The 12560-nt window shown below is 33.9% G+C and overlaps 2 protein-coding genes across 2 annotated transcripts in view; one reads left to right on the top strand and one right to left on the bottom strand.

The window, feature by feature from the left end:
• LOC133338451 (protein yippee) overlaps window positions 1-12560 on the top strand; it is a 36053-nt gene that overhangs the window by 16433 nt on the left and 7060 nt on the right. The window lies entirely within an intron of this gene.
• LOC133338454 (probable isoaspartyl peptidase/L-asparaginase GA20639) lies at window positions 7228-10803 on the bottom strand. The gene is made up of 3 exons (XM_061546625.1): window positions 10798-10803; window positions 10655-10702; window positions 7228-8217 (listed from the first exon to the last, which is right to left on the bottom strand). Exons 1-3 carry the CDS (start codon window positions 10801-10803, stop codon window positions 7228-7230), a joined length of 1044 nt encoding a protein of 347 aa, XP_061402609.1.

Here is a 12560-nt window from a genome sequence, read left to right as displayed (position 1 = left end):
ATTGCAGATTTGCAGGTTGTGTGTATTTTATACCCAGCTGGAATTAGATCCAATGGCGGTACGGTTCCGGAACCATTAACATCTTCTGTTAATGGAATTTTATCGCCCGCCCCCGAAACGCAGTACACATGCAAATATGTGTACTACGTGTGTATATTTGTACAATTTTTGAAAAATATAAACTACTTGCCATTATTTTGGTTATTTATTTTTTTACATATTTTATTTTTAAATAAATATTATTTTTCTTAGCAAATTTCATAATTTGTTTTGCCTTTTAAACATAAAAGAAAAATTAAAATAAAATATGGCTTTAACATCTAGTTATGTATTAAAATTGAAAAACAAATTGTTATACGTTCTTTTAATATGTAGACAAAGAAACAAAAACTTAAAGTAAATTAAAAAAACTCAAAGAATTTATTTTAGTAGCATTAAGGTAAATTTTTATTGAACATTCTTTTCGGAAATTTCCTTTGTATCGAGTTGAAAAAAAGACTATGTTTATTATTCAGGCCATTTATCATGATTAGAAGTACGAAAGTAAACACGTAGTCTAATCCTAAGAAATTCAAATGCAAAGGTCAAGATTTTCGAATCAAATAGTTTTCATTACATGGAACATCATAATCTGCTTTATTAATTTTAATATTGGTAATAGTGCTTAATTTGTAAATTTAATACAAAGTTTAAAAATGATATTTTCATTAATTCTCTTATTATTTTCCAATAAAAATTTATATTTCTAATAAAAATATATAACAATTAATATTAATAATATTAAAACAAAAATTAATTTAATTTTTTATACCAAAACAAATATAAAGATTTTATTTGAAATATGTTTTTATTCTCGAATAAATGATCAATTTATTCAAAACACTCAACCAGAAAACAATCGAAATGAAAATAAGATTAAAAAAATAAAACAAATAGAAATAATGGTGTTTATACATATGTATTTTTTGTGTAATTTTTTTATAAATATTTTTGTATGTCAATCCAATCAAATCAATGAATTTCAAAATGAAAAAATCATTACAAATGATTTATAAAAAAAAAAACTCAAACACTGATCCAAATTAGATTACATATACATATATATTAAAGTTAAACTGGAAATTAAAAATGTTTATTGGAAATTCGAAAAAAAGAAATATAAAGAGATGTATTAAGGAAATGGAGGGTAATTTTCGTTTGTCAAAAGATTTTATATTGTCTCACTTAATATTTCAAATTTGAATTTATTTTTTTAATAATTTTTTGACATTGGCCATTGTGAAAATGCCAAAAATAGTACAACTTCCGTTTTAATTTAATGGGGCAGTTCGTTTACGTTTTAATAGCAAACTTAAGAAACAGCTGATATCCAGCTGGTCTTCCTGAATGACCTTATTTATTTATAGGACATGGTACAATTATAAAAGGTAACTGCAAGTCCCAGCTGATTTGATTCCAACGTAATACTAGTGTCAATATGAATTTGACAAATTATGTTTGTAAAAATCACCCAACAGGGAAATTGGGAACGCATACAATTCGAAATTGTTCTTTATTAAATGCCCTCACGTATTCATTTTACTCAATATGTCTATTGGGAAAGTTTGAGGAAGCAAATCCCTGTTCATTGAATAACTCACAATTCCCTGCATTTTCATATGTGTTACACATATAAGTGGCAATAGATCAATTATAGGAAAGTTGTGGATGCGATAGAAATATGAATTTGATAGATTTTCATTCATGTTTTTCAAAATTTATTTTGAGAATTCGAAAATATTTTATTTTCAAAATAAATATAATTTATTAGTTTGTTTACATTTTTCTGTCAAACGACGTTGACACTGGTATAACTTACAAAAACAAATTTCCATGTGGTTGTTGTATCGTTTGTTGTACAACAACACTTGCTGTTACCTTATATTATTATACCATGTTTATAGGCTTTGATTTTGACTTTTTTAAATTTTCAAAATGGAAGTCAATTCACAATAATGGATTTTGACAGAAAGCTTCAGAGGCAGCTGATATCCCTGGAATAAGACCTTGGCCATGGTGCAATAATAAGGTCAATATCTATTAATAAGTTCACACAGTTAGCGGAAGTCAGCTGTTTTTTCTCAAGTCTAATGTCCAAAATTTGGCTTTTGTTTACGTTTTCATAATGGAAGTTAATTCACAATAAAGGATTTTGACAGCACACTTGAGAGGCAGCAGATATCCAGCTGGCCTCCCTGGACGACCTTATTTATAGACCATTTTCCGATCCATTTTCTTCTACTTGATCTTTCCATCGGATTCGTGGCCTTCACCTTCTGTGTGAACCATCACTTGGCACGCTTTTATATGCCTTTTGAGCTAGGGCATTTTCATCCGTTCTCGCAAGATGGCCTAGCCAACGTAGTCGCTGCAGCTCGATCCGTCATTGTTCATTCGACGGTGATATTCACCGTATTCAACGCAAATCGGCCCATAGATCTTCCGGAGAAATTTTTTCTCAAAATCTCCAAGATCTGCCTCATCTGCTTGCCCAAGTACCCATGCTTCACATCCATACAACAGCGCGGGTAATATCAATGTCAGTTTGGTCTGGCGGGAGGTGGCATTGCTTTTGAGTTGCTTACTCAGACCATAGTAGCATCTGTTGGGCAACACTATTCTCCTCCGGATTTCAAAGCTGATGTTATTAGTTTTGTTTATGGCGGTACCGAGTAATGTAAAATCGTTCACTACCTCGAAGCTGTAGTTCTCAAGTTCCACAGTTGATCCGAGTCTACTGGACGTCTTGCGCGTTGATACCATCAGCTTGGTCTTCTGGCCGTTTACTGCCAGACACACTTTGACAGACTTCTTCTCAATTTATTCAAAAGTGGCTGTTACCGCTCTCAAAGACCTTTTCCAGCAGGATGTTAAAAAGGTCACACGGCAAACTGTCACCTTGTCGGAATCTTCGTTCGGTATTGAAAGAATCCGATAGGTCCTTTCCGACTTTAACTGCTAACCTTGTCCTGCATAGCCGTATTAATTTTGCAATAATGCCAAACGCAGACATGGCTTTAAAAACCTCTGAATGGATAGGGTTGTCGAATATGGCGTTATCGTCGACGAATAGGTGGAATGTGTCGATGTGTTTTACGTGGGTCTTTTGCAGGATATGGCGCAGAGTGAAAATCTGTTCTATTGTTGATTTGTCAGGTCTGAAGCCGCATTTAAATGGTCCAATATTGTCATTGGCTTCAGTCGTTCACACAGCACACTGGATAGCACATTATATGCGATGCGAGCATAGCTGGTGTATGCTCCTGACCAACATCTGACCACCAATCTTGAATAATTCAGCTGATAACCCATCGGCTCCTACTATTTTATTGTTCTTCAGCATATTAATTGATATTCTGGTACACACTCTATACCGTCATCTCTTATTGATTCTGGGGTATCTTCTTCACCGCCATTATTTGATACCAGAAGCTTTTCAAAATACTCCTTCCAGATCCTCAACATTCTGCCTGTAACTATCACCAGGTTTCCTTCTTTATCTGTACTGAAGGATGTGCCTGCACCAAATCCTTCGGTTTGGCATTTTACTCGTTGGAAGAATTTCAGGACTTCATTCTGACTCCTGTACATCTCGATTTGCTTCCGCTCATGTTTTTATTTTTGTTTCTTCTTTTTCCTGAAAATACGTTTTTCCTCTTTCCTTTTCTCCCGATAATTTTCCATCACATTACGTGTTGCTACTGTCTGGAGTGTTGCCCTATACGTTGCGTTTTTCGCCTCAGTAGCATTACGACACTCCTGGTCGTACTATCAAGAGATGGTGGTTTTTGGCTAAGTGTTGCTTTTGCTGCAGTTTGTAGGCAGTGGGCAATTCTTTGCCATGATGCTTCTATACCATTATCGTGACAAGAAGTGCTTTCGTTAAGCAGGTGGGAAAGTTGAGTGGAGTAGGCTTCTGATACCTATTGTGTTTGCAGCTTTTCGACGTCGAATTTCCGTGTTGTGTTAGATCGCACCTTTGCTGCTGCATTCAGACGAGTGGGAACCTTGGCTGCTTAAAGTTAGTGGCCCGAATCGATATTTCTCCTTTCAGGAGAAATCCAAATGGCCATGTGTATATCGAGATGCTTGAATCTGGATCTGCTTACTACCATGTTTTTGCTGCCACGAAGTCAATCAACCTCATGCCGTTGTCAGATGTTTCTTCATGGAGGAAGAATTTTCTGTCGGCGGGGCCAAAAATATTTTCCCTTCCGATTTTTGCATTAAAATCACCTAGCAGAATTTTAATGTCATGACAGGGCAGCGGTCATATGCTCTTTCTAGGCGCTCGTAAAATATGTCTTTGGTCTGCTCATCTTTGTCTTCGGTGGGCGCAAAAGATTATAGCAATTCGCTCATCTACTAGAGTGAATATGGAGACGAGGTCTTTTATTCTTCAGTTAACCATAAATCCGCAAATAAATATTACGCACTTTGACAGTTAAATGAATAGTCAGCTGTGCTAAATGAACTACCTATTTATTGTGCCACGAATGCAGCATAAAGAGGCATTCATGAAATCCTCGAATGTGTCTCTCCTTTTCATTCAGAATTTTTCTCACTTTATGTGAAATAGTGTTGAGAAGTGTAAAGGGAGAAAAATCACGAGGATTTTACGTTCAAAATATGCCTGATATGCGGATGGTAGATCAAACTTATATCTTATTATTATTGCACCATAATAGAATTTTTTTAATTTAATTGCTTAATTATAGTACGTTTATTTTAACCGGATTTCGTTAACCCAGTGGATTTCAATTGTCAATTCCTTTGCATATATGTCAAATAAATCCTCATAAAGTAGGTTAATCCGGTAAAAAGTTCTAATGTATTTGTCATTTTACTAAAGTCTTTTAAATTTATAAAGGGAAAATCGAAACCAATTCTAATTAATTGGAGATTGTCTAATTCCATTTGTTCTTTAGAACTTAATTGATGGACCTCTATTACACCTTAATATATCTTTCAATGCAACAGAATATCAAAAAGTATTATTTAAAATCCGAAAAAGGAAAAACAAAATTAAAAAAAAAAAACAATGTTAGAGTGTAATTTTTAAAAATTAAAAATAAAAACTACACAAATGTTATCATTTTTTTATAATCTAAGATCATCTATAATTTTATATGAAAACCAAAAACAAAACAAAAATGAAGAAACAAATACCAGGTATCCAAAATAAGAAAATCCCCTATTATTAACTATTTATCAGAACTAGAATTGTAAGCAACAACAACAAAAAACTATTGTAAATTATTTATTGGACAAAATATGAAAAGAGTAACAAAAAATAAATAATAAAATTATAAAAAAATAAGATTAAAAGTGAAATAAAGATTTTTGAGAATAAGAAAATTCTTAAATAAATGTATAAAAAAACAAAAGCCATTTAAATATTTAAAAAAATGCATTTTAACTTTTTATTTGATTTTCCACGTGTCATTCGGTCCAAGTTTTACTTATTTCAAAGTAATAGTATGTTCACATTATGCCGGATTTATTTTGATCCTGTTGATCAAATTGTCAATTCCATTACATGTATGTCAGATAAAACCTCATATAGAAGGTTAATAGTACGTTCACACTGTAATGGATTTTATTAACGCAGTGGGTTTAAATTGTCAAAAAGACGCATCCTTAAAAAAATTACGGAGGCGTCTTTTTTGAACACCTGTTTGCATATGAAGGTGTTGCCAGATCGAAACAATTTAACATGTGTTCATAATAGAGATGAAAGTTTCCAAACCAATTAACATTTTATACCCTCCACCATAGTATGGAGGGTATATTAATTTTGGCATTCCGTTTGTAACTCATCGAAATATTCATTTCCTACCCTATAATGTATATATATTCTTGATCAGGGTAAAATTCTAAGACGATCTAGCCATGTCCGCCTGTCCGGCCGTGTTTTAATCATGCAATCTTCTGAAGGAATTGAGATAGGGTGCTGAAATTCTGCACAGGTTTGTCTTTTGTCTGCATGAAGGTCACGTTCGAAGATGGGATATATCGGACCACGTTTAGGCATAGCTCCCATATAAAGGTACACCCCAATTTTCGGTATTTTGCGGTTCTTGAGCTCGTTTTTCAATCGAATACGCTGAAATTTGGTATTGGGTACCAAATGTCTCCACAAAAATTTATGAATATAAGGCGACTTTTTCTGGTAGCCCCCATATAACGGTACCTCCTAATTTTCAGTATTTTGGGAGATTTGATCGTATTTTTCCACCGAATTGGCTGTAATTTAGTATTTTGATTTCTTAACAGGTACCAAATCTCTCCACAAAAAATTATGAATATATGTATTTTTTTTTTCGGATTGTCCCCATATAAGGGTACCCCCAATTTTCGGTGTTTTGGGGTTCTTGAGCGCGTTTTTCTACCGAATTGGCTGAAATTTGGTATTTTGTAGTAATAAATCTCCCCACCAAAAATTATTAATACTCGCCCCTTTTTTGGGGTAGTCCACATATAACCCCCTTTTTTATATTAAAATTGTTATCTAATTTGTTCCGCGTTTTGGGTTTGGTTCTGTGGACCCCATCTTCGAACTTGAACTAAGTTTGGAAGAGATAATAAGATGGGGTCTAGAACCAATATTTCCATGAGGTACATTTTCAAAGTGTATACACCCTCATCAGCCATAATAGTACGTTTACATTGTACCAGATTTAGTTAACCCAATGGGTTTCAATTGTCAATTCCATTGCCTATTTGTCAAATAAATCCTCATAAAGTAGGTTAACCCTGCAAAAAGTTCCATCGTTTTCATTAAAAATTTCTGAAATTTGTATTATACCTATGTTGGTATAGGTCCTCTTTTTGATATTTTCCCTACATATTTTCATTCCAAGTACCTGTCAGTATATCTATGGTGGAGGGTATCCAAAGTTCGGCCCGGCCGAACTTAACGTTTTTTCACTTGTTTCAGTTTATACCGCGCTTTTTGTTCTAGGCTAAGAACATTCCGAACTGCCCTCGTATTCTATTAATCGAAATTATTTTCCATGTTCCATGTTTTTATGTATGGGGACAGATTAAGAATACGACACCACTACAGTTTGCATTTTTCGATTTCCAGGCCCAATTATTTATAAATAAAAATTAATTTGATTTTTAATATCTTTTTTTATTATTCATTTAATTGTAAAATTTAGAAAAAAGTACTGGAAGTTCATTTCAATTATTAATCCTGGGTTCACCAACAATTTCCACAACATCTTCACCCTTGTCGACACCATAATGCAGCTCCTCACCGCGTTGATAGGCCCATGACATACGTCTCGATGTAAAATATATGCCCAAATTACCCTTAGGATCAATGCTAATAATTCCAGCAGTTTGATTAAATCGTTCCGTCATTTGTTCCAGCACAAGGGCGGTGGCATCCTGCGCCGTCATACCAAAATGTTCAATTAAACCCAAAATTCTCGATGCCACATTATAGCGCATAATAGTTTCACCTTTACCGGTGGCTGACACACAACCGGCATTGTTATCGGCATAGGTACCACCACCCAAAATAGGCGTATCACCAATACGGCCAGGCATTTTTCCAGTTATACCACCGGTGGATGTGGCTGCTGCCACATTGCCATAGGCGTCAATGGCGACAGCGCCCACAGTACCTGGGGAACCGAATATCTTATCACCAATTTCAGGCTCTTCATCCCAGTCCACCATTGGCTTGGTTCCATTCAAACTATTCTTGTAATTTTCCAAAGCCAATTTAGAATTTTCCGTTACCAATGAACCGTCGGGTAATATTTGAAACCCAGCTTCGCGTGCATACGCCATGGCACCTTCACCGGCCAAAAATTTATGCCGTGTATTTTCCATTACACTGCGTGCCAATGAAATCGGATGTAAAATATTTTCAATAATTGATACACAACCAGCATCTAAGGTAGCACCATCCATAATGGCAGCATCCATTTCGACTTTACCCTCCCAGGTGAGGACACCACCATAGCCGGCATTAAATTGTGCATTTTTTTCCATAGACTTAACAGCTTCTTGAACGGCATCGACTACACTTCCGGTCTTTTTCAGCGTTGCATAACCAATGCGGGCAGCTACCTTGACACCATCTTTTTTATATGGGATCGTAGCATCCGATACATCTCCAGCACCACCATGGACCAATACGGTGGGAATTATCTGTTGGGACTGTGAATGAGAAGGAAAAGTGTAGGAGGTTATTATATAAATGTTATATTTGGAAGGACCAGCAGATGTGTTCGACAATTAAAAACCCACATAAATGACATTTGAAATTAGTAACCCTTTCAGGGATCTGCATTATTATGATAGCTTCCAGTAGCAGTATCTTCTAAAACTTTTGGTATATAATACTAAATTTCTCTTACAAATATTACCTAGCTAGAAGTCTTTCCAGTAATCTTTCCACATATGTAATTTCATTTAAGAGCTCGTTTAGACTACTAAATCCATTCGATTTCAAATGTCAATTTCATAGCGTGTACGTCATGTTAATCATGTTATATATAATGCCTTTATATAATTTTAATATTAAGGGGGAAACACATAAGAGGACTTCTGGCATGGCTTATTTTATTGTAAAAGAGTAAAGGGCTAAACAGAATGTTCGCGTTTGTTATCGCGTTAACGCACGCAAAAAGTTAAAATATATTTAACTCCGAAGCGCAGCGCACATCAACTTCGACCGTTTGTGTTATCGTTTCCTTGTGGTTGTTGTATTTTCGATAACACATAACGCAACGGATGGCTCAACGCGAGCATTCTGCTTAGCTCTTAAAGGATTTTTTCCACTTCTGTCATATTATGTTAGATAGCTATTTTGAAATGGAATGGAAATGGCGTCCAAAATCAAGTTTGTCATCTTTATAAATTGACATTTCATACAATGCCAACTTAACAGGCCAGGACTGAATCCTGGTATGTGTTTCCCCCTTTTGTCAAAATGTGCGTGTAAACAGTTAGGGTGTATTTTAATATTTCATTAATCGAGTCGATTTAAAATTGTATATATAAATGTACTTTAAATCTGCATTTACTAGCGAATTATTTTAAATCGTGATCTTGGTCACATTGCTATTGAAATGCAACACTGTTTTTGTACGAAAAAATACATCTTTCGGCAGGGAATACCAAAAAAATTGTGTTAATAATTACTAAGTAATAAAACGGAATTTACATTAGAACTTTTTACTGGATTGGCATTGACAATTTAAACCAACTGGGATAACGAAACCCTGTACAATGTAAACATACTATAAATTAAAAAAAATTAAATGAAACATGTGTATCCCCGTTTTGTTGTTTAAATTAAATTTAATTAATTCAATTATGTATGTGTTCTCGTATGTCAATAACACCAGCTGACAGACATTCACATACCTACAGTTCCCGTACTGCAATAATCTACACGATTTTACTATTTTCTTCGATATCATAAAAGAAAAAAATGTTATCGGAGTAAAAAATAGTAGATTCTTGCAGTACGGGAACATGCCAATAATCTCAAGTCTTGTCTAAACGGTTGGGGAGTATTTCAGGATTTCGTTAATGAAGTCGATTTATAATCCTGTATGTAAATGAACGTTAAGGATATACATCAGGATTTCCTATTGTCTGATTACCTATTGTTTCGTGAAATCTACTCGATTTCGAATATCAATTCCATAACGTATAGGTCAAAATAAAATCTACTGAAGTTATATGCAGGATGTATTTGACGTATATGATGTGGAATTAAAACAATTATCCATCCTACCTTATAAATATTAGGTTGGGGAAAAATAAATCCATTATTTTTATATGACTATAGGGTGTTCTTTACATGCTTCGGAATGCCCGATTTGGGTTAAATATGCGCCGTTTTGTTTTCAACAAATCCCATTTTAAAGGTAACTTTATAATGCCTCCCTCATTGAAGTCTTGCTCTCCATTTGCAAAAAACTCTAGTATTCGATTTTCACAATCCTCCCTAGATACCAATTTTTTATCATCAAAGAAATTTTGCAATGCAAGAAAAAATGATGATCGCTTAATGGCAAGTCCGGGCAGTATGACGAATGTCACTGTCGCCAGAAACTTCGGTCGTGGCCGTTTCTGGTCAATTACTATCTTCAAACTAGACAATAGAGATCATAATTTAGCGTTTGGTCATATGGAAGCAACTCATAATAAACAATCTCCTTCCCGTCCCACCAAATGCATAGCAGAACTTTCCTGGCCGTTAGTCCCGGCTTGGCCACCGTTTGAGGTGCTTCACCGCTACGATCACACAGGGTTATCGTATGTGATCCATTTCTCATCTCCAGTCACCATCCGTTTAAGAAATGGGCTTATTTTATTCGTTTGACCAAGGCTTCGCAGATCGAAATTCGATCCACCCTATTTTTTCTGTTAATTGGTTTGGCAACCAAACATCGAGCTTCTTTTTGAATCCAGCTTTGTGTAAATGATTTAAAACAGTTTTATAGTCGATTTTTAGCTCCTGGGCGATGTTATGACTGCAAACATGCCGGTCAACTTTGATCATTTCTTCGATTTTATCGACATCTTCGAAGACCAGGCTAAAGAATTTCTAATAATATATCGTATGAACAAAAATACTTACCAAAGTAGTTTGGGGTATAACCGCCACAGCCAATGTCAAACAAAGTATCTGCAAGAAACAAAATATTAAAACTTAGTATTGACGAAAAAAAAACAAAATAAAAAAAAATATTAAAACTTCTCAATTTATGTCATAATATTTACAACCATTTTATTAAGGTCCATATAACCGTGGTATCGGTTCCAGTTGAATGGAATTTATGATAAGATTTCAGAACTTTATTTCAGTTTATTATGGCATTTTATTGCATTTCATGATTTGTATATGTTTATTTTAATATGATTCCTGTTTAAGTGAAAAAAGAAGTATGTTCTAAAATCTGCAATAATGTACAATTTTTTACTACGATATCCATTTTTCATTTATTATATCGAAATAATAGTATTATTATAAGGAGGGTAACGCATAAGAGGACTTAAGGATTGGCATATTAAGTTGGCTTCTTTTATTGTAAAAGATTAAAGGTGAGCGGCATCCAAAAACAAGCTTTTGTTTAGATTCCAAATAATACAAATAAGGGAATCTGTTTCCATCATATGCAAAATACACCTTTCTAAAGTCAGAGTTTATAAAATCAAATACAACAAATTTTTATAAAAAAAGCTAATGGATTGTCAGGGTTTCTTCCAAAAAGAATGGATCTTGATTTACTATAGGCAAATTTAATTTAATACTTTTTTTGTTTACCCTAAAATGCGTCATTGAAGACTTGTTCGGCACAAAAAACAATTCAATACTGAAATAAAACCGCCATAAATGCAAATAAACGCACTTTTTATTTATTGCATGTTGCCTTGAATGTGTCTGCTTAATATTAACATTTTATCGAATAAGACCAAATATAAAAACAAAAAATATATATTGACCCAATAACAATGGCTTTGGTTACATTTTTTTTGTTTACTATTATTTTCTGTTTTTCTTTTTCACTGAATTGGCACACGTTAAGATAGGAAGGAATTAATTTTTTAAAACCATTCATAAAATGTCTTTTTAAACTTCGAAGCGAATATTTTTTGGAACATTTGAATATGAGGTCTAAGGGGAAACTCATACGAGGATTCAGGCCTTTCCAGTTAAGTTGGCTTTGTATGGAAAGTCAATTTATAAAGCAATATTAAAGTGAAACTTGATTTTGGACGCCGTTCTCCTTTAAACTCCTTGTACATTAGAACTTTTTTGTAGGGTTAACCTCTTCTATCACGATTTATTTAACGCACATATATATATTACAGGGTTAACATAGGAATTGACAACTGAAACCCACTGGGTTAACGAAATTTGGTTAAATGTAAACGTACTATTATTCTTTTGCAATAAAAGAAGCCAACAGAACATGCCATGCCTGAAGTCCTCTTATGTGATTACCCCTATACAGTTGATTAAAAATTCTCCAAAAATTCCATTTGATTTCTTCGAAATATTCCATTGAATTGTATATCACTTCTCACAATTTTTTTTTTTTCAAAATATTTTATTTTCTTGAGAAAAAAATCCGCTTACTTTTATTAACACCATTCTGTATTTTACGGGGGGAAAACGTGCAGCCAAACAAACCGTTCACTACTGCAATCGATTATAGTCTGAATTCAATTTTTGTTTGCGATTTCCATCTTATCTCCTGGCGACAAGTCTCAGTAATTAAATTAAGTTATCGGTAAAACAACAGTTAACTTTATTGGTCAAAGTTTATCACGCTGTTAAGCAGGCAATTTGGATCAATAGACCATGAAATGCGTATATACGTAAGTTTTCATCAAGTGGAACACAAAAAAAAATGAAAACAATCTGAGATAAAGGAATAAAGTTAATATTTTTGGGTCCAGTAATAAACAAATATTTATTTGGGAATTTTTTATTGATTTATATATAATAAAGTCTCCGCTCTGAAACTAATAGGATGCTA

The sequence above is a fragment of the Musca vetustissima genome, unplaced genomic scaffold, assembly GCF_032173495.1.
Source record: "Musca vetustissima isolate MV318-11 ecotype Yass unplaced genomic scaffold, APGP_CSIRO_Mvet_v1 utg32702, whole genome shotgun sequence".
In the NCBI taxonomy this organism is placed as follows: domain Eukaryota; kingdom Metazoa; phylum Arthropoda; class Insecta; order Diptera; family Muscidae; genus Musca; species Musca vetustissima.
This window is presented reverse-complemented; position numbering and strand designations above follow the sequence as displayed.